Consider the following 26,722-nt stretch of genomic DNA (forward strand, 5'->3'; position numbering starts at 1 on the left):
GGTTACAAAGTAACACAAAGTAAAATAAGGTTCAGTTACGTTTATAATAAACGATAAAGATGAAGAAGGGTGTAGTACACTGTTCCTCTACTCTTAACATATATGAGTATAATATCTCATTCTATAAATTGTTTTGAAGCTTGCTATATTAGTAGCGCGTATTGGTCTACAGACTCACGTAATGGGGAAGTACCGGTAAGGTGGCTACTTAATTAAAAGCGGTGCAACAAAACGTAGACCTTTCGTAAGTCCGCCGACAAGGACTGCTGCTAGACTTTAAAGACTAACCAGGGCGCTCTCTGATCGCAGCCAGTTCCTCTGCTGCACCGCGCAGAAACCTTCAGTGTTTTGTAGGTTAACCGTTTCCTGATTCTGACAGAGCCAAACACGTTTCCGGCGGCTCGCGTGTTCGCGATAGGGGGATGGTGGTCAGCGCCAGCTCTCTCACGTCTCGGGCCAGAAAGATCTAAAGATGATTTTTGGGCTTCATTGCTTAGTTCTTGGTGTCGTTGCGCATCTTACGAAAGGAAAGGTAGGGAAAATTTTTTATCTGTACTGAGCTTATTTTGCTGACTAATGTTTCTGGGGAATGGATGAATCATTGCAATAGTAATTTCGTTTTTACACTTGCTCCTCGTTATTGGGTACTCAGAAGCAAGGTGTTCTCAATACAATATTCTGCTTAGATGTTAATAATAAAAATATCCTTATTTACATTTTGTGTTGATGTATTTCTTATTGTTATTTAAGGTGTTTGCGCTTTGATTGCCTTTCTCTGAAAATCGTGTTAGCCACAGTGGTTTTCACTTTACGACATGTGTACACACAAGACTCACTTTTCCTTGTTTGTACCTTATGTCGGATGGCTGTTAAACCTGGAAACCTGAAAAAACAGCTCAAGTGGGATGATTGCCCGAAACTTAGCTCAGAACAAGTAGGCGGTTGTGATTAAACATTTTGTGCCAGCACAAAAATGGTTACGCATTGATTCATTACTAATTATTACAACGAATTAAATGAAACGCAGACAACCTAATGTGTTTTAAGACAGGCTATAGACTTCATGGTCCTGTGAATATATTCGGAAGTCTGTCACGTATTGTAAGCTAAGTGACGTGAGTTGTCCAGGTAATACTCCAGGTAATATTACTAAGAGTTTCTGTAATTGCCGGTGGAAATTCTAAGAGTTTCTAGAATTGCCGTCGGCCAATTTCATATCCCCAAATCAGTGTTTGATACAGATGCATTTAACACTAGGATAGCCTAGCTACTTTGGAATGGTATGTAACTAAACTTCCGTTTACTACGTTTATTCAGCGCTGATTGGAATTCATGTACCGAGATGGTTGGTAAGATTGCTGGTCACTTGAAGGTACAAGGGTACAGACCTCACGCGCTGCTGTGTTCCGGAAGTGTCTGCTGGTCTAACGCCGCAGGTTGTTTCCCGGTATCGCGCGCGCCTCAGTACTTTCCCTTCAGCGCGTGTCACTTCTCGTCTTTGTCGGGGGGAGTGAAGCAGGCAAGGTGATGCTAAGATTGATTTAGACAGTTCTCCTGTCTTAGGTTTCTTAGAGTTAATTGTTTACGTTATATATATACGTTATATACGAACAACGAAACGACAACGAAAGTTGTTGACGGGGGGGGGGGGGGGGTGGATTATATCTCATCGATTTATCGATTTGGCGCCCCCTCTAGTGCAGCGCCCCTATGCGTCGCATACGCTGCATACCCCCTTTTTGCGCCACTGTTTATATATATATATATATATATATATATATATATATATATATATAGAGAGAGAGAGAGAGAGAGAAAGAGTTAAATACATTGAAACGTAAGCAATTAAACTCAATTAACTCTCTCTCTCTCATATATATATATGTGTGTGTGTGTGTGTGTGTGTGTGTGTGTGTGTCCTGTTAACATAGTGAATAACTTCCTTTTACTTAGTTCTTAAATTGGCCTCATCAGCTGCCATGCTGACAGTCATGCACAGATCCAAGTTGCTCAATCCTCACATGAGGGATGATGTCGTCAAACCCGCTTTAGCTTTAACACTGTGTTGAAATGCAGTTGCTGGGGAAATGGAGAGCTCAGCCCTCTGTACACAGCCGGCTCGGTGGTTTCAGTTCCCATAGTGGAGCCAGTGGTTTCCAGTGTTCACGTGCTCTTCCCCCTCTGCAGGCAAACTCCATCCCATATGCATCGCATGGGTCATGCAGAGACAACGTCACAGAATACTTCCAAGACAATCTGTGCTGTAGCAAATGTATGCCAGGTAGGAGGTTTGCACCAGTACAACAGGCTCTCTCGGTTCTGGACTGATCCACGTGGCTCCATCTCCTCAGATGTTCTGATGCTGGGCAGAACATCTGGTGGCATGACAGAGATAACAAAAGTATCTTTATTTTTCATGTATATATCGTTACAGGAAGTCGATGGGTTGCTCATTGCAGTGATGTTGTCGATACGATCTGCGAGCCATGCCAGGATGGAACATACTCGGAAAATTATAATTATTATCCTAACTGCTTCAAATGCTCCAAGTGTCAAGACAGTAGGAGTCCAGTTTTTTTCTCACCAGTAGTATCCACTATGTTTGTTCAGATCACATGACTGAAGTCACATGACTGCTTGCATGTCTTGGCATGTAAAGGACTGATGTATGACAAGCACTGCACCAGTGTCAGCGATGCGGTGTGTAGATGTAAACCTGGGATGACCTGTCTGAGGGAGAGAGCAACAGGCTGCGTACAGTGTCAGAAGAGCAAGATTTGTCCCCCTGGCCAAGGTAACCTGCAGAAATCCAGTTTAGTCCTGTTTCCTAGTTCATTATTTCTTTACCCTTTGTAAAGTACATGTATTTATGTGCAGGACCGTCAGGAAATAAGTGCTCCCCTTGTCCTGCAGGAAAGTTCTCTGGTGAAAACAGCACCCAGCCATGTCGACGCCACACACGGTACTAACATACTGCTACTAATAGGAACCCTGTGTATACCAACAATGACTAGGCATTGCTCTGGCAGTGCTCTGATTATGTTCTGCTTTATAGACATCGTACTTGAGCAGTTAAGTAAAGTTACATGATGATCTAAAAGGATGTGAACTCCATGAGAACAAGAAGCCGCTAAGTCACTTGTACCATTGTTGAAATGCTCTAGAATATGTCTGCTGGATAACCTTAATTCATAAATCGGAACATATAATGCATTAGAGCAGCCTTGAAAAGTTCAACCACTCAAAGCTCAGCTCCAAATACAGTACACACTGTCTGTGAAACGAGGTGAGCTGTCGCTCTGCGCAAGACTCCTTCTCCCTGGTGCCGGTTAAAGGCCTTTTGCGTTGTGCACCATATGCAGTCTGCGCATCTCGTCTTGGTGACAGCCCTTTTAGCATCATTTCCTTTTGCATGACTGGGTGTGCCTCAAAGGAAACAAAGCATTAGTTACATCGCTGACATGAGTGACAGATATCACCTAGGCTCCGCCCTTCAGACTTTATACACAGGAAGGACCCAATCATTTACCTCCGTAAACCTCAAGTAAGGAGTTTTAAGACATTATGGTTCATCCAGTCTGCACTGCTGCTAAATTAAGTTTATCAGGTTTTTTTGGAGCATTGTGGGTTTTTTATGCACACATTAACTGAACCCATGTGTTTAAAAGTTTGTTACTTTTTTTGTTGTTTAGGTGTGACCTGCAGGGCAGAAAAGTTTTGGTCAATGGCACTTCAGTAATGGATGTGGTGTGTGATGGTGCCACTATCCCTGGCCCTCGCACTATGACCCACACCACCACTCCTGGCCCTTCATCATCATCAGAGCCTTCCAACACGCTCCCACTCCCCACTCAAAAACCCACAACGGACATCCCCACAATCTCTCTCTCCATTTCACCTAATGATTCTCCGGGAAAATTGGCTGCCTACTGCATTGGTAAGAATGGCAGGAAACTGGTGTCTTATCTGACGAAGAGCAGCCAGTGTTTACACTGTATTGTGTGAGCCTTCCGAAATGAGACTGCAGGCCCACTCTGGGGAGTCTTACAGAGGGATCAGGGTTAGAGTTGGGGTTGGTGTTGGGGTATGGGTTAGGTTAGGTTAGGTCAGCATTTCTCAAAGTGTGAGGTAGGGATGCAAATGATTAATCGACTTTCGATTAATTGTCGATTAAGACGTTACTCGATCAAAATGTATTAATCACGATTAATCATTAGAGAGCGCTCCTGTAATGGAACAGACAACAGGTAGAAATGAGAGATTTTCAACTGATTTCAAAGATTTTTATTAATTGAGATCTAGGATGTGTTATTTTAGTGTTCCCTTAATTTTTTTGAGCAGTATATTTAGCTGATATTTTTTAAAGCCCTATTGAAACACTGAAATTCAGGTGAAAAACCCCGCTTATCGATTAATCGAAAGTCGATCGATAAGATCAGTCAACTAACGATTAATGAATTAATCGATAATTTGCATCCCTAGTGTGAGGTGTATGGGTATTGCAGGTGGGGCGCAAGCAATTGGAAGAAATGAACCTTTTTAAGCCTGTCGTTTTAATGCCTGTTCGTTTTGCATAAGCCCGGGATGTTTAAAATGTCTGCGGAACAGTGTGAACCTGGGCTAGATTCGGCCCTTTAATGAATTGGTACCGGCCCGCCCGGTCAACAAATTACGTTCGCCACCCCCCCAGTCAACAAATTACGATCGCCACCCCCATTTGTATTTTATTACCATTTTGTTTGGGTGATATGGGACAGGTGGGGCATGGAATTTCCCCTTCTTCTGAGGTGGGGAATGATAGAAAAAGTTTGAGAACCACTGGGTTAGGTTAAGGTTAGGAGTACGGAGTTGGGGTTGGGGTTAGGTTAGGTTGGTTAGGTTTAGGGCTTAGGGTTGTATTGATAGTAAAACTGTTTTCTGTGTTACCACTGAAGCACTAACCCTAACCCTGTCTCTAACCCTAAACCTTACCCCTAACTCCTAAATCTACCCCAATCCTAACCCCTAACTCTAACCCTGTCTCTAACCCTAAACCCTACCCTTAACACCTAAATCTACTCCAACCCTAACCCCTAACCCTAACCCTGTCTCTAACCCTAAACCCTACCCTTAACACCTAAATCTACCCCAACCCTAACCCTGTCCCTCTGCACTGCTATGGCAGGTGCTGTCACTGCTGTTGTGCTGCTGGTTTTGCTGACATTGGCTTTCATAATCCGTCACAGGAAAGGTAACACATGCAAGTTTTTTTCTCATCTGTCAGAATTTCACACTGTATCCAGATTAAAATCTGGAGTAGTACATAGATAAGAATGTTTTTAATAACTTTTTAATGTGTTTAATCTTGACTCACCCTGAACGTCTTAGTCATTTCTCACTGTACCTCAGAACCCATCCTTATGTATTAACACTGTGTATTGTGTGTGCTGGGTAGATGAATAAATAGGATCATATGTTTTTGATGCAGATTTACAAAAACCTCCTGTTGATGAGGCACCTCAGGTAAGTTTCCAGATGTGTGTATATGATATGACTGTAGACCATAGGTGTCAAACTCAAGGCCCGTGGGCCATATCCAGCCCGTTGTACAGTTATATCCGGCCCGCAAGATCATTTTACATTGATCTATTATTATTGTTATTATTGCCTTGCCGAATGATACATTTATGATACTGGGAACATTTCCGCATCATTCAAGTCAAACGTCTGTTACTGTCTGCAACACTATGGTAACGTCAAAGCCCCTTAACAATTGCGAAAAGAAACGTTGATTCTGAAAAAAGTGTTTGAAAACCGATGGGTGGCTGAGTATATTGTGGCATTGTGTTCAGTTGGTAATTAGGGGGCGGAGCATTGCTTGGAATGCTTCCGGGTTCCAACCGGGTTACCGTTATGGAGATCTCTTCTGATTCTGTGGTTCTGTTTAAAATAGCTGGTGTTGGGTGGGTTCAATAAAAAGTTAAGATGATCAATTTCCCTGCCTCTGGCTTCTTCACTTCACCACAATGTGTTTATTGACATTTCCAGTAAATTTGAGGAACTAATGTAGCTGTAATTAAGGAATTTAATCTAAGACGGCACTTCGAGAAAAACATCAGGACAAGCTGAAAAACCTGAACGCGGACCAGAAGCTACAGAGTGTAGAAGAATTAAAATAGAAGTTCAGCTCGTGATCTAAAGTGTGCTTTGAGTTTTGGCCCCCGGTGCAATTGGGTTTGACACCCCTGCTGTAATAAAATACACACACATATATATATTTTAAATACATATATACATTTATTTATTTGTGTGTGTGTGTGTGTCCCCTTTTTGGGTGGGGCAGGTTTCAGATGTTGCAATCCACCACAGCCACACCGATTGCCAGCATCTGCTAGGGGACAATAAGACTGAGCCGTCCACATCATCATCTGACAGCCACAGCCAGATGGAGCATAGTCATGGTGTCCAACCCGAGCTGCCCAGTCCCTGCGTCAACCTCAGCATCACGGCCACCTTCAGCTGCCAGCTGAACCCCAGCACTGGATCCTGCTCCCTCCCCACTGGTCCTCCTGCACAGCCGTCCCGCCCTCCAGACTCACCCGGGCCTCCAATCCCAGATCTTCCTCTCTCCCAGGAGGAGGAGCTCTGCAGTCCCTGCCAACCAGAGGAGAGCAAAGTGCCTTTGTGTTTGGCACAAGAGAGCGGGAAGGCCATGTGTTGAACACGAAGGGAGGGGTCTGCCACCAATTTTTGTTTCATGTCAGCTGTGAATGCTTGACTATGCTGCCTATGTGTGAGTGTGTGTGTGAGTGTGTGTGTGTGTGTGTGTGTGTGTGTGTGTGTTACCACTGATGCACTCACATTTCTACACCTACACATCCCCGTCAGTGTGGTGCTGTCTCACAGCCTGATACTCATTGGCACTTTCTGTTCTGTCTGCTTTAGACCTCATTGAGCCTGATAGCTACTTTATCAGAGTTCAGGCAGATGTCAGAAACCTGCTTCTGTCTTGCAGTATTTTGTCCCAGTGTTTGGTTTAAGGCAATACATCAGACTGTTGCACTCTGAATCACCCAGACAGGAGTAACAGGGCTAAAAGCTTCAGGTGAGAATCCTGCTCCTGTCCAAACGCAGTGCTCCATAGTCCTACGAGACAGTATGAGACTGCTGGTGCTAGATCAGTTGGACATTATCATCATCAACATCATCATCGTCCAAGCAAAACTAAATACTTTGTTAGCTTATTCATTTACAGGTAATGAGGACATTGAGGGGTTAGATACACCTTCCTGTGCTCATTTCCGAGTACAACACTCACACAGTCAAAATGAACTTAACCCTTGACATACATAGTGCAAAGCAGATTACTACAAGCAAGAATCAAGAGCATACTCACTGGCTAGTCTCTGCAGGAGAGGACCCAGTGCACTTTACCTATACATATGCTCAGCCCCGTCGACAGGGGGGGACAACCGGGTCTGTTGTCCCGGGCCCTAGGGCCAGGGGGGCCCATCAAAGAGCCCAGCAATTTATTTTTTATTTAAAGTCTATAATTTTTAAATAATCTTGAAATCTTTCATTAATATAAAATTATGTACTCATAATAAGCTCAATGGCTCAAATATATATGTTTTTTACCTATCTGCATATTTTCCATTAAGTGTATACACCCCCGCCTCCCACTGGAAAATGGTTTGATCCAGCACCGACTGTAGCCCCAACAGCGGGAAAATCGTGGTGGATAGTTAAAGTAAATACAGAAATTTGGAGCGCAGAAAAGAAAGGAAAAACATTTACCTGACGAATTTTAAAGTTGCATTGTGTTCCAGGTTTGAAAAGTGCTGGAATTTAGGGTAAAGTACTTGAAAATGCTTGAAATTGTAACTACTTCGTTTCACAACAAATAGCTGTCTGACTGAACAGTTCTCGTGAAGACGTTATGATTGGGCGTTTTGAAAATAAACAACCATTAAATAATGTGATAAAAAGCGAATTATTTCGAATCATTTCGAGTATATGTATAAATATTTAACTTAATTAAGTTTAACGTGCTGGAAAATATTGAAATGGACCTTTAAAGTGACGTTTAATTCCACCTTATAAAGGTATATGAACCCTACAAACATGACTTTGTTCATTGCGCTGAAGCGCGGCGCGCGCGAAGTTACAAAATTCGAGAGGTGTACGACCTCGCGAACCGACAGCGCGCGAGACCCTCGCGCACGGGCGGAGCCACTGCGATTACGTCATTTTCGCGCGAACCCTCGCGCTGGGGGGGGGGGGGTGGGGTACATGAATCTTTCTTGTCCCGGGCCCCAGCAAGACTGTCAACGGGCCTGCATATGCTCTTTGGAAATCATTTTGGTCTTTGTTACAAGTACAAATAGTTACAAGTATCTGCGATGACGAGCAGCTGGCTCCCCCCTGTGGTGGTTAGCCATGATGCACATTTGGAATGGTCAAATGTAAAATAGACAAATGTAAATTTAAATACGCTTAAATGTTTTAAATAACAGAAAAATATTGTTTGTTGGTGTTTTGTATTTTGTGCAACTGAATTTAAAATACTATGTGTAACATTTTAAAGGCATTTGTGTTTTAACTGATATTGCTGTGTATAGCTTAAGTCTGAATGTATGTACAGATTAAAATCTATTATTTTTAAAAAGTTTTCAGGTTCTTTCAAACCGAAGAGTGAGTAGAGTTGTTGAGCTACCACTCTGCCCATTTACATCAGGTCTCCTTTATAAAAGCTTAATGTTAAAAGATTAAAGGGTCACACGGTTAATATTAAAGGGTTAAGGTTAAAGGGCTTCACATTCAGCACTGACCTGAACATGACGAACCTCAGCAGTGAATGAAGTTGTTCAGACTTATTTCAGATTTAAGGAGGGTGTCTGGTGTCTCCAGAAATGGCAGTGTGAACAAAAACACAAAGGCTCAAAGAACATTCTCCATCTTGGATCAATACAGTTGTTTACAGAGTTTTAAAAAACATAGAAACTTCTTACTGATGTAATACTGAGTATATCTTCAAAGGCATTTTGCTTATTAGAATGAGCGCGTGGCTATTTCCTTCAGCTGTAAAACACACTGTATGGACACTAACAGTCTTCCACAAGACAAGGTCTGAGGAAGACTAAATTTAGCATTTAGTCTGGGATTACAATGTTCAGCAGGCTCACAAAGTCATGAGGTTTAGAAACACTTATGTGTCACTCTGTGAATTGACTGACCCTTCCCTGAAGAGCTACCATGAGTGCTTTGAAATGAACGTGTGAGTCAGAAAACACAACCCAGCCTTCACTTGGGAGGAAATGGTTTGCTTGCACTGGTAACCTGGTACCAAACAACAGGAAACTGTAACCAAGATCACTGAGCTGTTGAGTGAGAAACTGAGAATCAGACCACAACACACAGCCTGTTATCCTCACCTGTAACTAATATCATCTCCTGTAACTGCTATCACCACCTAACTGTTATCACCACCTGTAACTGTTTTTCGCCACCTGTAACTGCTATCACCACCTGTAACTGTTATCACCACCTGTAACTGTTTTCGCCACCTGTAACTGCTATCACCACCTGTAACTGCTATCATCACCTTTTTGACTTATACTGGCTGACACTGGTCACCATGACAACAATAATTGGACAGATACATAAAGAAAGGAGTTATGTGTCTCTATGTATCTCATTCTTAAGAGTCCTAGACTTCTTGATTGTCAGTAATAGCAGGGAAGTCCAGGTGATGACTGAAGATACAGTCATAGCAGGGGAGAATTTGGGGTGGTGAGAGTGGCCACCTATAACTGTTATTACTGCCTATAACTGTTATTACCACCTGTAACGGTTATTACCGCCTATAACTGTTATTACCATCTATAACTGTTATTACCCTATATAACTGTTATTACCACCTGTAACTGTTATTACCGCCTATAACTGTTATTACCACCTGTAACTGTTATTACGACCTGTAATGGTTATTACCGCCTATAACTGTTATTGCCATCTATAACTGTTATTACCCTATATAACTGTTATTACCATCTATAACTGTTATTACCCTATATAACTGTTATTACCACCTGTAACTGTTATTACCGCCTATAACTGTTATTACCACCTGTAACGGTTATTTCCGCCTATAACTGTTATTACCACCTGTAACTGCTATTACTGCCTATAACTGTTATTACCACCTATAACTGTTATAACTGCCTATAACTGTTATTACCACCTGTAACTGTTATAACTGCCTATATCTGTTATTACGACCTGTAATGGTTATTACCGCCTATAACTGTTATCACCACATGTAACAGCTATAACTGCCTATATCTTTTACTACGACCTGTAATGGTTATTACCGCCTATAACTGTTATCATCACAAGTTACTGTTATGTTATGAATCTGTAACATTTTGACTGAAAGGTCCTACATTATTGTCCCATTGCTCTGTCATTATGAGCATTCTATGATTTGGTATGACTCAATTAAGCTTTAGTTCTTTTCAGATTTACTAGAGTCCTGTGGTACCTGTCACTCCATGAATGACACCAACATCGATGTCTGTGCATACGAGTATTATGAAAGTAGAAAACATTTGCTTTTTGTAGTCTGCAAACTCAGCTACTTAATCTGTTTGCTTCAGTCATCTGAATATAATGATAAGAGTGGAGTCTGTCCAATGAAAAACAGCTACGTAAAAAAAAGTTACCTAATACTGCATTTCATTTGAAATATATTATTTCGGGGTTATGATTAATCCCAGATATTTGGGGATAGGATAAATCCCAGATATTCAGGGGTATGATTAATCCCAGATATTTGGGGATTGGATTAATCCCAGATATTCGGGGATAGGATTAATCCCAGATATTCGGGGATAGGATTAATCCCAGATATTCGGGGATAGGAGTAATCCCAGATATTTGAGGATAGGATGAATCCCAGATATTTGGGATTGCACTAATCGTATTTATAGGAGAAATTATTACTAGCATGGAAATACTATTTTAAAAGATTACATTTAATTTACCCATCTGTGCAGTTAGAACACACACACACACACACACACACACACACTAGTGACCACTAGGGGTGTGTGTTTACACAAGTGTCCAGAGCGGTGGCCAGCCCTAGCAGCGTCCGAGGAGTAGTTGGTGTTAAGTGCCTTTCTCAAGGGCACTTCAGTCACAGCCTAGGACCTGGGAATCAACCCTCCGGTCACAAGACCAGCTCCCTAACAAGACCATGACTGTGTAATGACCTGTGCTTACTGGACTCTTAGATACTGGAAAGAGTCTCGAACTTGTGGAAGAAATAGAGAAAATGTGGAAGAAACGATGGAGATACTTGCGATAGGTTTTTGGGGAGGTTGAGCTAGGAACAACCCACAAAGCACAACGGCACACCCTTAGCAGATATAGGCTATATAGGGATTACTGATAATATTAAGTATTGATACATGTGTAATGATCACAATGTAATATTGCCCTTTACATCACTAAACCCAAGACACTACCTCGTTCACGCTTCAGTATTTTAACGGCAGTGTTTAATTTGCTTCGTTTTATTTCTTGCCTTTTTTAGTGTTTGTTTTGTTTTCATGGTTTGTATAGCCTACAGAAAATTGAATACACACTTTAGTTATAATAAAAAGAAAAGAATATAAAGAAAGAACAAAAGTGGACCCTTCCCATACGCAATACCGTCAACGATGGATAAAATCAAATGTTAAATGGGGTAAAGCGCAGATCTAATAATCATCCGCTCGGATTACTCGACACAAATAAAACCAAAGCCGATCCAATAACCAAGACCACGTCCAAAGATCCTGACACCTGCGCACATTAATATATGCATGTGGACATCCCCTTTTCATGAAGCGCAATATTGTCTATCAATAATACCTATGGACTTGTGGATATCCATCTATAGATGTAGGTGCCTTTACATGCTTAAGCATGTCTATGGGAAAACTACCAGTGACTTCATTTAAAACCCCCGCATTCCTGCACGCACCATGATAAGGACTGTAACCACAAGATTTACGCCGAAAATGAGGAAACATGAGCTATACCATTAACGCACCGGAGGGAATTAATTTCGCCGCGTTAAAATTGTTCTTAATAAATCCAACGAGTAGACTGGCATAAATAGACGAAATGTTAGATGATTCATATATCGCAGTGATATTTCAAGAATGTTTACTGACTGTACTGTCAAAAATAAACGCCGACGATTTATTTTCCCTTGCGACCTCTCCATCTGGTGAGTTGGTTTGCTCCGTTGCCGTGCTCCGCTCCTTCCTGGACAGTCGCGCGCATTGGGGATGTGAGGAGCTGCGCGCGGGAGGGAAGGTGAGCGATCGAGGAGGTAATGAAATAAACGGAGACGAGAGCGTCGCGTGTGAATACACGGAAGAGAGCGTCTCCCGAGTCCTCGCCGTGTCAGGACTACTCAAAGTACGCGAACTGTTAATGTTTCTTATTTTAACCACCGCGGCTGGTATCTCACCTAGCTGACGCTTGGACGGCTGTGTTTACACATTAGCGAGCCAGCAAGTCAACTAGCTCACCTGCTAATTAGTTAGCCAGCAAGCTAGACAGCCATCAAAACACCCCGGTACGTGTAGAAAACACAACGGACGTTTAACACACATATTCTTGTGCCAACTTTTGCACAGTTAGTTATTAGTTGAGTTCATCCTTAATATTAAGCAAGGTAGCTAAATATTAGCGGTATTGGTTGTATTGTGCATGGGCGAACAGGTCGAGTCGCCGGTCCGGCTGCGGAAGGCTCGTCTGCTCCAGCCGTGTGGTGATGTGTCGTTATAACAGTTTCATTAGTCGTTCGTCAAGTGGTCATTGCGTTAAAACTCTTGGGTTAAACTCTTAGGATTCATTTATGGCCAGGTTTTGTCTACCTTTTGTAAAAGTCAAAAACTTTCTTTTCTATGCTTTTTTAACAGAACATCTGGAGGATCAGGCACCATCACCCTGAAGACCTTGAATATCCAGACTGAAGAAGCACTTCTACATTTCGTGGAGTCCATCGGTTCCTCTGTTAAGTCTGCTCTATCTGAACGTTGCTTCAGATACGCAGGAATCCAGACAGTGCAGCTGCAATTTGTTCAGCTATAACCATTTTGGTGCAGCCTCTTCCGTACATGCAGATGGCTTGTTGTCTGAAGGACGAGCTCTTGTGTTCCATTTGCCTGAGCATCTACCAAGACCCGGTTAGTTTTGGCTGTGAGCACTACTTCTGCCGCAAGTGCATCACGGAACACTGGAGCCGGCAGGAGCCCCACGGGACGCGGGATTGTCCCGAGTGCCGGCGCACCTTCACGGACCCGCTCCTCTCTCCCAGCCTGAAGCTGTCCAACATAGTGGAGCGCTACTCCGCCTTCCCACTCGACGCCATCCTCAACGCTCAGAGGAGCTCCTACCCGTGCAAAGACCACGAGAAGGTCAAGCTGTTTTGCCTCAGTGACAAGAGCCTGGTGTGCTTCTTCTGTGACGAGCCCGCTCTGCACGAGCAGCACCAGGTGACCACCATCGACGAGGCTTTTGAGGAGATACAGGTGAGTTGGCCTCCCTACACTTTGAGCATTATTGGAAACACATCAACTCGTTATGCCACTAAGGGGGCTGTTTAGAAAGGGTTGTGCAACAGTGGAGGTGTGACATCTCCACAGGAGAATCACAGCCAAGTCGCATACAGCAAGATTAAAGCTGAAGATAACTATAATAATAGTTTTTATTGTAGCCTGTGGAGAACAGAGTGCAGCTAAATTAAGTACGTCTTGGCCTTCAGTCTGCAGAAGAACATATTCCAATATGGAAAGCTTAATTAGCTGTAATGATCTAGAGTGGCTAATGTTTGTTGCCAGTGTAGCAGTAATTGGATCTCAACAGGACAGGTCTGATTCCTAAACCATCTGTCTGGAAATTCAGATGTCCTTCACTCCATTAGACAGACAGGGAGGAGCCATACAGAGGCTAGTGATCACTATCTTTAATGAGGAGCTTCATGTTCCTCTGATGTGGAGGTCAGTAACATCACACCATTAATCACACTATGAACAGTCATTGTTCTGCAGGTCTGACAGTTATTTTGTTGTTGATGTGATATAGATTTGGTCTTCTTCCTTTTTTTTAAACAAATTTTTGGGGCCTATTGTATTTATGCCTAATGAGCCATATTACATATATATTTTTTTACTCTGCATATGCTGTCTTTTTTTTAAACAAATATGTTATCAACATTAAGTCGTTTACAAATGTTTAGTGTGGTTTTTGTAAAATCTTGGTTCCAGACTTACAGGTGGGTCCATAACCTCCTTTTGACTTTCCTAGCAAAATATTATAACTCTGGGATCAAACATCATCCTTTGAGTGTTCCTTTAAATGTGAGTGAGTGAACTTGTGCAGGTCTACACACTAAATGGTCATCCTGTTTACTTCAGCTTTTAGTACTCCAACTACAACGTTGTTGAGCAGCTGAAACATTGAGCAGACCTACAGACCTGCTCTTTGACCTGAGCTGTTTTATCTGTGTTATTTGCTACGGCTTGAAGTGGATTTGATGATAAATGTCAGGGCAGACCTTGTTTCGAACGCCATGCTCTTATGTAATGTGCAGCACTTTAAGTGTTTTCTCTTGTTTAGCACATGACCATCTAAAAAAGAGATCCGGTGCTTCTCAGAAGCGTGGGTTACAGTGGAAGCTACACGTGCTTAAGCGTGCAGACTCTCGTGTGTGTAGACAGAGCTGAGGATTGTTTATGGGCTTCATGCCTCTGCTGCTGGTGACTTTACTGCCAACTGATGACGATCTCTCCTTTGGGCTTAGGTGAAAGACAAGTCAAGAAGAGCCCAGCGTAATTTAGTCATGTCCTATTTGACCTATACATCCTAGCCATGTCCCGTTTGTCCTGTACATCCTAGCCATGTCCAGTTTGTCCCGTACATCCTAGCCATGTCCCGTTTGTCCCGTACATCCTAACCATGTCCCGTTTGTCCCGTACATCCTAGCCATGTCCCGTTTGTCCCGTACATCCTAGCCATGTCCCGTTTGTCCCGTACATCCTAGCCATGTCCAGTTTGTCCTGTACATCCTAACCATGTCCAGTTTGTCCCGTACATCCTAGCCATGTCCCGTTTGTCCCGTACATCCTAACTATGTCCCGTTTGTCCTGTACATCCGTCCCGCAGTGGTTGAAGGCAGAGACTGTGCTTTGGTGACAGCAGCTGAGTGGCTGGGCTGATGCGGCATTGCGCTACACTACAGCTGCACCACCTCAGTTCCAACAACCTGCAGCCTTTCATGGGGGTTCAACATGGCAGTATATACACATCAGTGTTAATTTCGTTGACGAATAATTTTCGTCAACGAACCTTTTTTCATGACGAAAACGAGATGATAACTAAATTAAAACTATACGAAGGGATAAAAACGATGACGAAATTAAAGGACATTTTCGTCAACGAATAAAAACGAGACGAAAATATTGTCCAGCGACGACATTCAATCAGACCTGATTTAGTTTTGTGAAAGGTAGGGATAAGTTAAGAAGAGATCCAACCGTAACTACTTTAGCGTACACGGAGAGGCGGGACAAGCCGGGTAACCATCCAATCAGAACTAACGTCTTCACATCGCGCAGAACCCGTTAGGACAAAACCAGCGCGTGAACTGTGGTCACTCATGAAATTAAACTCGAAGTTAACTCGACAATGTCAGCAGGGAGAAAGATGAGCGGCGATATATGGACACATTTCTCCTTTGACTTTGAGAAAAACAAGATGCTGTGTAAACCATGAGGAATGATGATGTCGGGACAAATACGACAAATGAAACGACATCTGCGGGCTATGGCATTGTTTTACGGCGCCCAGTTTTATATAGAATGTAATATGCATTGTTCATAAACTCCATATGTTTTCAGGTAGAGCGGACCTACTGGTCATCAATGTTTTGTTATTGTTATGCTCAATAACTATAAGTTCAGGTCAATAGAGTTGTTTGGAAATTTGTTTTTGTATATATTGCACATACAAAAAATAATATTCTGTAACTGGTTAATAAATGTTTCATTTTGTGCAAGTGTATATAATGACTACTACACCATTTATATTTTAGTCAACTAAATTATTTTGATATTATTCGACTAAATTCCAATGATAATTAGTCGACTAAAACTAGACTAAGACTAAAAACAAATCAATGACTAAATTATGACTAAAACTAAATTACATTTTAGTCAAAAGACTAAGACTAAAACTAAATCCAAAATTGCTGTCAAAATTAACACTGATACACATGTGCTGTGTTATTTTCTGTAATTGCTGCGACTCGAGCTGGAAGTCAAAGGGAGTGAACACTGAACATTTTACTGAAATGAAACTGAACATTTTACTGAAATAAAATGTGATACTGTAGGATAACGGAGCAGGTGTACCAGAAAAGTGTGGTCAGTTCACCTTAGTGATTCCCTACATAAACACACCTACAGGGGTGGACAATGATTCCCTACGTAAACACACCTACAGGGGTGGACAATGATTCCCTATTTAAATGTGGCTAAAGGGGTGGAAAATGATTCCCTATGTAAATGTGCCTATAGAGGTGGACAATGATTCCCTATGTAAATGTGCCTATAGAGGTGGACAATGATTCCCTATGTAAATGTGCCTATAGAGGTGGACAATGATTCCCTATGTAAATGTGCCTATAGAGGTGGACAATGATTCCCTATGTAAATGTGCCTATAGAGGTGGACAGACCAAGTGTTCTTAAAAGAATAATCCTCTTGTTTTCTTTATCTTTTTTCTGTACACAGTAACTAAACATTTCTTTGATTTTGTTGTAAGTGTGACTGCTCTGTCATTTCCCCCGGCAACACTCAGCAGCAGGTGTGTAGTATTTGTTTAGTGTGTGTGTGTTTAATAAGTCTACAGTGTTTGTGTAACACTCCATGCGTGTCCCCATGTGTTCTCTAAATGATAGAGAGGTGATGCATGTGTTGGACTACACGCATGGTGCTGAGGTACTCTGCTTCTTCAGGCGATAATGTGACTTACTGGGTGTCAGTTTGGTCTGGACCAGTAGGATTTAAGCAAAAATTAAGTAAATAATTTATTTTTAAAAATTGAGCGTTTGAGAGTTTATTCAGATGAGCAAGGATTGGTATTTTGCATTGTGCTAATTGGTGATCTAAAGGTTTGGCTACAATCTGCCAATGTTAGGCTGTGTTAGCGTGGAACTGAAGAACTGAAGAATCCCTCTGATGTTCTCTTGGCACTCTGCAGTGTGCCCTTTAGACACTGAACAACACCGCCTTACAGACTGTCTGTGTGTCGTTAACACACACACAGTCAGAAGTGTGAAATATATGTTTGAACGTGTGTAACCTTAATGGAGAATTAATTGGAGCAACATGCCAGACTTGTGGGACACTTTGTGGCAGTATGTTTGGAAACCTTCCCTGAAGGGGGATTTATGAAGGGCCTGTTTCCTTTGTGGCAGTACGTTTGGAGACCCTCCCTGAAGGGGGATTTATGAAGGGCCTGTTTCCTTTGCTTTTGAAAGACTCGTGTCGAACCAATGGGCTCCCACAGCACGTCAGAGTCTTCAGAGGTTGGTGTAGAGGGCCCTCCTCAAAGACCCCCACCCCCCCACCACGGGAACAGGCTCTATCTAATGCCCCCCAGGCTCTCTCTAATGCCCCTTGTGCACTTTAAACCCACAAAGAGCAAATTGCCAGGGAATTCCTGAGCAGATCTTGGCTGCTAACAAGGCTGTTTATTCTGAGCAGAAGTGCTCCTGCCAGGGAGGGCATGTTGAGGTCCGAGAGCCGCAGCTCTGGATGCGGTGGCTGAAGAATTTCAGCAGGTCGCTGTGAATCTCAAGCACGGTCTCCTTACAGCAAGCACATCTTTGCTGTCTGATTTGAATTCCCTCGATGAATTAATATGCATAAATGTTTTGAAGGTTTTTCTTTGGGAGTCAGTTGGGTCACTGAGCATGTGTGTTTTTACTTCTCTTTTTGTAATGTATTGTGAGTCAGCCTCCATATTACATGTTGAGTGGGTATGTGCAAAACCACTTACGTAATGACTCAAAATTACGCTGCCCCACACAGCCAATGGTGCGTTCAATAATTCACTAAAGCATGGCAGGCAGAAAGACAGGGCAGCCTTCATGTTTTGTTTGTGGAAGAACATACAGGATTATTTTAGTTCCATGTTGGTTCGGTATCATTTGTTGTCCCTGCAGGCCCTGTACAAAGTTTCGAGGAAAACCCAGTCTTTGTAGGTCCAGTTATTCCAGCACTGTCCCTACTGCTCATGCCCCAGTCAGATGGTGACCGTAGCATATAACAGATTTGCTGTGGATTTGTTTGAACCAGCAGACTTGTCAGTTCACAACAGAAGTCAGCAAATTCCATTTTTCTAATCTTAAAAAACAAACAACCATCCTGATATTCTTAGGTGCTGCCCCAACACACCTGTCTGCCTGTCTCAGTCTGCTTGGTCTGTCTGCCTGTGACTGTAATGGCCATAGAATCAGGCACCTCTGTGAATTCAGGAACTAATTCCAAGACCAGGGAGTGTCTCGTGGCTGTCGGGAGGAACAGGACACCAGGACAGCAGGGCCTGCTCCCTGTTTCTGTCAGCCAGCCAATAGGCCCACAGCCAGCCCATCGCCACTGTAGTCTGTCAGCACTAATACATATATGAGGAGTTTATCCTGGTGAGTGTTCAAGTGTCCTGCCGAACAGACTGGAACAGATTATCGTTAAACGGTAGAGTTTCAGACTAAATATTCACTTTCTCTTAAGATGAGTTTTAACACTACGATGCTTTCAGCGGGCATTCCCCAGAGTGTTTGATTTTTATGCTTTCTAAGAACCTTTTCTTTTGGGAAAGCTGCTGTTTGTAACTTATTGTTGTCATTTTTGTTTTCATTTGTATACCAAGAAGAGAGTCCCCTCCCAATAGACTGATCCAGGGTCTCTGACGAGAGTCCCCTCCCAGTAGACTGATCCAGTGTCTGTCTGATGAGAGTCCCCTCCCAGTAGACTGATCCAGTGTCTGTCTGACGAGAGTCCCCTCCCAATAGACTGATCCAGGGTCTCTGACGAGAGTCCCGTCCCAATAGACTGATCCAGGGTCTCTGACGAGAGTCCCCTCCCAGTAGACTGATCCAGTGTCTGTCTGACGAGAGTCCCCTCCCAATAGACTGATCCAGGGTCTGTCTGAAGGTGGCTTTACTGTGTGATTGTGCTGTTTCAGACAACAGTCACCAATTGTGAATGGGGTCATGAATTTAACCTTCTTAAGACCTTGGACCTGCAATGTTGTATTCCATTGTGGCCGATTCAGTGCCTCTGTAACCAAACACAACAATAGCTACAATAACTGTTCAGCAACTGTGTTCAGTAGCGCTGTTCTTACACTGTCAGACATTTTGCCCTAAAATGTAGCAGTCTGACCACTGCCATGATATGTCTAAGTACAACCAATAGGCAGTGTCCTGGAACTGCACAACCTTGCATATCACAGCTGAGACCTTTATCCTATATTCTTTGTGGAAAGAAATTGTTGAATCACAACTTTGAGAACTTGCATACGAATGACAAAACAGTGTTTTCATTTTCTAGCATTCTGAACTTATGCCCAGAAAATCTGTATCTTATATCTCATAGTCATATACATATACTGTTTATCCAATAGTCTGACGTTCACCACACCTAAGACCGGAAAGTCTTGCAAACTTGCAAGTTAGCTGTAATAAGACGGTGTGAAGCCGGCCATATGTGAGTGCTTAATGTGAGCTGTGGGCTGTCTGTTTGTCTGTCTGCATAGCTCGGCCAACAGCAACTCGCTCCAGATCTTGCTTGTTGTGCTAGTGTAATCTCCATATCTTCGCACCCTCAGTGGTGTACTAGTGTAATCTCCATATCTGTACACACCCTCAGTGGTGTACTAGTGTAATCTCCATATCTGTACACACCCTCAGTGGTGTACTAGTGTAATCTCCATATCTACACTCCCTCAGTGGTGTTCTAGTGTAATCTCCATATCTACACTCCCTCAGTAGTGTACTAGTGTAATCTCCATATCTGTACACTCCCTCAGTGGTGTACTAGTGTAATCTCCATATCTGTACACACCCTCAGTGGTGTTCTAGTGTAATCTCCATATCTACACTCCCTCAGTGGTGTACTAGTGTAATCTCCATATCTACACTCCCTCAGTGGTGTTCTAGTGTAATCTCCATATCTACACTCCCTCAGTGGTGTTCTAGTGTAATCTCCATATCTACACTCCCTCAGTGGTGTACTAGTGTAATCTCCATATCTGTGCACACCCTCAGTGGTGTACTAGTGTAATCTCCATATCTGTGCACACCCTCAGTGGTGTACTAGTGTAATCTCCATATCTGTGCACACCCTCAGTGGTGTACTAGTGTAATCTCCATATCTACACTCCCTCAGTGGTGTACTAGTGTAATCTCCATATCTACACTCCCTCAGTGGTGTACTAGTGTAATCTCCATATCTACACTCCCTCAGTGGTGTACTAGTGTAATCTCCATATCTGTGCACACCCTCAGTGGTGTACTAGTGTAATCTCCATATCTGTGCACACCCTCAGTGGTGTACTAGTGTAATCTCCATATCTGTGCACACCCTCAGTGGTGTACTAGTGTAATCTCCATATCTGTGCACACCCTCAGTGGTGTACTAGTGTAATCTCCATATCTGTGCACACCCTCAGTGGTGCACTACTGTAATCTCCACAGTTGTGTGTGTCATGTCACATTACAGAGGCCTTTTTTCCGTTCTTTTGCCCCTCTCTCCTCCCCCCACTCTCCTCTTCCTCCCTCTCGAACAACAAGCCATTCTATACCTGTGTGTGTGTGTGAGGACCACATGAGTGTTGCAGGTCATAGCCAGCACCTCCCTTCACTTGAAGAGCCCGAGGGTGTCTCTCCGCTTCAGCTGTCATTACATCATGCTTAAAGAGCTCAAAGAGAAGCATTCAGCCCTTACTGGGTCTCTCCCAGCATTGAGCTCCGTTTCAGCTCAAGTAAATCCCAAGAGATTCTTTCGTGAGACATTTGCTAAAATAATTGCAGGCTATCTCTTTAAGCCTTGTGTCGGAGAACTGTCTTGTAGGTTGAATTCTCACCCAACTGAGTCACCCCCAGCCCATTTATCTAAATACGAGGACAAAAAAGAAGGAAAATATTCATACAATATTCATACAATTGTTCCAAACATTCCATGGCAAGATGTGGTATTTATAATCCTTTCATCATTTCTTTTTCATCTTTTTTCCCCCACAGAGATATAATTGTATATTATATTATATTATTTATTTATTTGATATTATTTTAACAAGACAACTTGCCAGCTTACAACTCAACATGCTAGCAGCTTACAACTCAACATTCCTGCCTAGTTTGGCCATTTTGAAAGTTGTTGGCTTCCATTTTGTTGTTGTCTGTGGGCTGGTGTGGCTGCCCTATACTACCTGGGCAGCTGGAGTTCGTGTTTCTTACAGAATGTGGGTATGAGGGCTGTGAGTAAACACTGGAACATTCTTTCTTAGCATTCACCTACTGTTCATACTTTGGCTTCATGTTATTTTAAGCCAACTGCTGTCAGAAATTTGTCAAGATACTGCTTGGTCCTCATAAAAATGCACAGGAGAAAGTACTAAGGCTGGCTGCAGAAATTTAATGCACTACTTCTGTACTTTGCAGTTAGTTAAAGACACCAGACAGTAAGATTTCATTTAAGGCTGTTGTCATTGGAAACGAATGGACCATTTGACAGGTGAAGATGTGTAACTTGCTTCCCTCCTCTGTGCTTCCAGTACCTGCCACGCTACACACAACGTGGCATTTTTGGAGCTCCGCTCCTCCGCCTGGCGTTACTGGAGTGGTTCTGGCATGGATGGAGAGGCTCCGCCCCTTTTGCTCTCCTTCCCCTCTGGCCCCACCCTTTTACTCTCACTGCACTCCAGCTCTGCCCCCTTGCTCTCCCCCTGTCCCCCAGGTGGAGCGTTGTATGCTAACAGATGAGGTGTAGGTGCACAGCTGGAGGTGTTGTGGTGCTGCTCACACCAGGGGCAGCTGCAGGAGGAGGCAGAACGTTCGCATTATACTACACGCAGTGCAAGCGTTGTGTGCTTGGCTGGGTGCCTAATGCTGGGTGGTGAAGCATGTGGTGAACACTTTCACATGCAGCCTGGTGTTAAATGAGGCAGTGAGCGAAACCTCTCCAGCAGTGAGAGTGAACTCATGGGCCAGACACAGACCTGTCCGTTACGGAGCAGGTGGCTGTGCTACAGCACCACCTGTGTCTTTGGGTGGCTGTGCTACAACACCACCTGTGGGAGGGAGCAAGGTTTAGGATTAGGGTTGGTAGGTTTATGGTTAGGGTTAAGGTTGGTAGGGTTAGGTTTAGGGTTATTGGTAGGGTTTATAGGGTTAGGATTAGGGTTGATAGGGTTAGGATTAGGGTTGGTAGGGTCTTTATTTTTGTTGTAATGAGTTCTTCCATCTGATTTTGGTGCTTAGTCTAAGTTTGGGCTCAGTGTATTTATGAAGCAGGAGCTTTGTCTTGAGTGTAGCAGACAGAAGTCTCCCTTTATGCTGCTTTAGGGCAGTCATGGCCTGGTGGTAGGGAACTGGTCTTGTGACTGGAGGGTCGTGGGTTCGATTCCCAGGCCTGAGGCCATGACTGAGGTGCCCTTGAGCAAGGCACCTAACTAGGGCTGAACGATTAATTGTATTTGCGATAATCTCGCGATATTTTAAAACGCAATTCTCTAATCGCACAGGCTGCGATTTAAACTGGTCACGTGACTTGGGAGCGAGCCGAGCCGAGCACGAACGGAGCAAACCCGAGCAGGAGGCAGAAAGGTGGAGAAGTGAAGTTAACACAGCGCACTTTAACTTGTTGCACAATGGCTTCAGGCTCGACAGAAGCTGACACAACTGAAAGTCTAATACCAAAGGGGCAGCACATAAGTTGTGTGAAATTACTTTGGCTTTAAAAAAGATGCTGCTCAACGTCAGGTACCCTGCAAAACGTGTCTTGCTACTGTTGCTATGACGCGAGGAAACACTACAAACCTTCTTCAGCATTTAAAAAACACCACAAAGCCTCGTATGATATTTGTAAGGCTAAAATGCCAACGACCAGTGCTGCATCTTCAAATACGCCAAAGTGTTTCTCTGCGCTTATACAGCCTTAGTATGCGGTGAGCAGCGAAATACCGTAAAATCAAGCATATAGGCGCAATAAGATTTAAAGCACGGATGAATTGCAAAAGCGCGGATAGCTTGACCGCGGTCCAGCAGACAGGGTTCACTGACCGAACCGTTTGAAAGTGTAACTCCTTATTGATATGATTCGAAGCGGCACGCTGAAATAACTCGGGCAGTAACGGAGTTCATAGTGAAAGACATGATGCCCGTTAATATAGTGAACAAGCCCGGCTTCATGGCTTTGTTAAACACACTGGATATGCGCTACCAAATGCCCTCACGCACATATTTTAGCCAAGTTGCTATACCTGCAGGGTTGCCATTTGCCAACTCTCACGCATTGAGCGTTAGACTGAAAAGTTACTAGTTCGCTCTGGCGCCAACCACAGGCGATCGATCGATTACGTTCGCCACCCACTCCAGGTTCAAGTCTCACTCCAAGCGATCTTGAAACGTTGACAACCCTGTATCTGAGCTGTATAAAAAAATGCCGAAACAGAGTTTCCTGAAAACAGTGGAAAAAATCGCATTTTAAATCGCAATTGCGATTTATAGATAAAAAATTGCAATTAGATTATTTTCCAAAATCGTTCAGCCCTACACCTAACCCCAACTGCTCCCCGGGCACCGGGCTAGGGCTGCCCACCGCTCTGGGCACGTGTGATCCACAGCCCCCTAGTAATCACTAGTGTGTGTGTGTGTGTGTGTGTGTGTTCTAACTGCACAGATGGGTTTAAAGCGGAGGACAAATTTCGATTGCGGTGTAAAAATCACAATTGACAAAATATGGCACATTTACATTTGACAGTAAACAGAGACACAGATTCCTGTGGCTCACTGGAGACTGAAGTGGAGGAGCATCACATTATTAGTTATTAGTTAAGTGTGCCGATGATGGACCTTACTGGGGGCATCTCATGCATCTTATGAAATAAACACCTTGCACAGGTTGTGCTAGTTTGGTGTTGTCAAGAATTCTTCATGTACGGCTAAGTTAGTAAAGAACCTAATGGAGAAAAGTGACCATCCCAAGAGTTTGTACTGATGTCTTAGTGACGTCACTTGAGTGCTGTGTTGCGCTCAATGCATTCACCATTTTGATATCTTTGCTTATGCACGTAATCTTCCTCACTGTGGATTTGAATTAACCTGATGGTATCTTCACACCCAAGCCTATAGCTGTCAGTACTAGGGATAAATGACTTCCAAGTCACTGTGGATAAGAACCCCTGCAAAATGTTCTAAATGTTAATGCAGATGTCAGAACAACGGGAGAGCTGTACTCGTCCTGAGATTGTGCTTGACACGCCGTTTCCCAGGTGTGTCTGCTTGAGAACTGACAGACTCGTGTGAGATCTACAATTATCAGGCACAAAAACAGACACGTGATAAACTTCATCCTGCAATTCTGTATCCAAATGTATCAAATAGGTCTTGATTTTCAAATATGAGTAGATACCAGCTGGATAGGACTCAAAACTATTTAATTCTAAAAAAAGAATCTAATTTACGAACACAGCAGAACCGACAACCTCCAACTTGTTCTGCGAGGTCACACTGTGATTTGTGGTTGGTTATTTTAAGAGGGAAGTGAAGTGTTCTCCTCCCTGCTCACGGCAGGTGAACAGACTTCGTCCTCGTCGGTCATGTCCGCACTCTTCTAAGTCCCTGCTCTGGTCCACGAGCGAGGAGGAGCTCTCTAACCTGGCTCAACCTGGAGGGGTTTGGCCCAACTCTTCGTTTTACCCCAGCTGATGGCCATGGGTCTGGCCTTGTTTCTTCATCTAATCACCTGCGATTGGTCTGCTATGAATTACTGAGCTAAGAGCTCTGACGCTTCATTGGACACACGCCCACCAGGAGCTTGTGCTCACACAGAGCCTAATCTAGTCACTTGAATCTAGAATCTAGTCACTTGTCTGTTGTTCTGAAGAGTTGCAGCAATACTGATCAGTTTGTGTCCTTGCAGCCATAATTATAATAATATAATAATAATAATAATAATAATATAATAATAATAGTGGTGGGCCGTTATCGGCGTTAACGGCGTTCGATAATGTGATACTCTTATCGGGCGATATAAAAATTATCGCCATTAATCTATTCTTAAAGTTGGGTCGGGAGCTGGGTCAAAATAATGTACAGTATGTAGGCTTACAAATTCATGTTTGACTGAATATGCCCTCTTAAAGTATGTAGGCATACAGTACTATTTTCATGTTTAACTGAATAAACCATTGAACACGTAGCCTACATTTTATTGAGCATGTTTTTTTTCTTCAAGTATTAAAGTAGAACAGCTTCCTCAAACAGTCATTGATGCATTTTGGAAACAGGAGATGAGCCCCTGGTCTAATGCACCCTCCAGGGCCTGAAATTCATTTTTCAAAATGAGTGGGAATTCCCCCCTTAAATGTGTCACATAAGGGGGATTTCTACATTTTTTGGGGGGGGGGGGTACTTCTGGTGAACCTAAATACAGGTCTTGCTGTGCTTCAACAAGATATATATATATATATATATATATATATATATATATATACATACACACACACACACACATATATGTATTTAATATATATACATTGTAACTTGTCTCTTGGTTCTTCTCTGCCCTGATCTGTCCTCTACTTGGTCTTTCTTTAAAAAAAAAAAAAAAAAAAAAAAACATTCCAACTGCTCTCTTGGGGGGCCAAGCTGAAATTAGCATACATTGGTTAGGCTTGTTATAACTTAATTTTACATCTGTTTTGTGTGCTGAAATGTGTCATCACATCACAATCAGCTGACTGGGCATCAGGCAGAATTTTATGCATTGCAGTAATCCAGGGTTGCCAACTTTCACGCAATGAGCGTGAGACACGCATTTGACCGTCTTCACACGCACAAACGCCATACATCCGATTTCTCACGCTGAAAAAATCTAGTTTATTTACCTCTGATCTACATCTATGATTCAATGAGTTACAAGTTCGCTTATATCGCTCTGATATAATACTTAAATGTGTCCATTTTACACCCCCCAACAATTTACACACGCACACCCCGCCCCCGGCCAATATTTTACACACACGCCGCCACCCCCCTCCCTCCCTCCCTCCTAAAATCAAATCTCACTCAGTGATAAAGTTGGCAACCCTAGTAATCTGTTTTTCTGCCCTTCTCCTCCGTTATTGACCACCTCTTTCAGATCAGCCTCGCGCTTTCTTTCAGTGCTGCTGTATGAGAGACACTAGCCGAGTGGCGACTTAAAGTCGATGTTTTGTAGCATCGGCTGGTAAAAGGCACAGCACCGTACATTTTACAAATCGAGCAGCTCATTTCACCGCTATTAAGTTCGAGCCAAGGATATATTCTTGACCAGTTGGACTGAAACATATCTTTGGACTGCTGCTTTAGTTTACTACCGTCACCTGTGTGTGAATCCTGAGGATTAGTTTGGTC

At 43.1% G+C, this 26,722-nt stretch overlaps 2 protein-coding genes across 7 annotated transcripts in view; both read left to right on the plus strand.

Annotated features, from left to right (window-relative positions):
• The first annotated feature begins 393 nt into the window (after nucleotides 1-393).
• tnfrsf1b (tumor necrosis factor receptor superfamily, member 1B) lies at nucleotides 394-8,247 on the plus strand. 2 transcript variants are annotated; one of them, XM_077005730.1, is made up of 9 exons: nucleotides 394-532; nucleotides 2,188-2,281; nucleotides 2,435-2,560; nucleotides 2,660-2,794; nucleotides 2,878-2,962; nucleotides 3,693-3,937; nucleotides 5,165-5,230; nucleotides 5,468-5,502; nucleotides 6,323-8,247. In XM_077005730.1, exons 1-9 carry the CDS (start codon nucleotides 473-475, stop codon nucleotides 6,698-6,700), a joined length of 1,224 nt encoding a protein of 407 aa, XP_076861845.1. In that variant the 5' UTR covers nucleotides 394-472; the 3' UTR covers nucleotides 6,701-8,247. The 2 variants fall into 2 exon arrangements, with proteins under 2 accessions (XP_076861845.1, XP_076861855.1); XM_077005740.1 differs by having other exon boundaries at nucleotides 2,914-2,962.
• Nucleotides 8,248-12,258: 4,011 nt separating this feature from the next.
• Nucleotides 12,259-26,722, plus strand: part of trim62.1 (tripartite motif containing 62, tandem duplicate 1) — a 39,712-nt gene continuing 25,248 nt past the window's right edge. For 2 of the 5 annotated variants that reach the window (XM_077005765.1, XM_077005801.1), the window contains exons 1-2: nucleotides 12,310-12,453; nucleotides 12,960-13,571. In XM_077005765.1, the coding sequence (XP_076861880.1) occupies nucleotides 13,158-13,571 (414 nt within the window). In that variant the 5' untranslated portion in view covers nucleotides 12,310-12,453; nucleotides 12,960-13,157. The other 3 variants (XM_077005792.1, XM_077005782.1, XM_077005774.1) reach the window with 3 other exon arrangements.

The sequence above is a fragment of the Brachyhypopomus gauderio genome, chromosome 1 (genome assembly GCF_052324685.1).
Source record: "Brachyhypopomus gauderio isolate BG-103 chromosome 1, BGAUD_0.2, whole genome shotgun sequence".
Taxonomy (NCBI): Eukaryota; Metazoa; Chordata; class Actinopteri; order Gymnotiformes; family Hypopomidae; genus Brachyhypopomus; species Brachyhypopomus gauderio.

Bases quoted from the DNA above. Each gene is read 5' to 3' on its own strand.
- tnfrsf1b (XM_077005730.1), top strand. From the start codon at position 473: ATGATTTTTGGGCTTCATTGCTTAGTTCTTGGTGTCGTTGCGCATCTT. The intron at 2,795-2,877 runs GTAACCTGCAGA...ATTTATGTGCAG, and splicing joins GATTTGTCCCCCTGGCCAAG to GACCGTCAGGAAATAAGTGC. The intron at 5,503-6,322 runs GTAAGTTTCCAG...TGGGTGGGGCAG, and splicing joins CTGTTGATGAGGCACCTCAG to GTTTCAGATGTTGCAATCCA.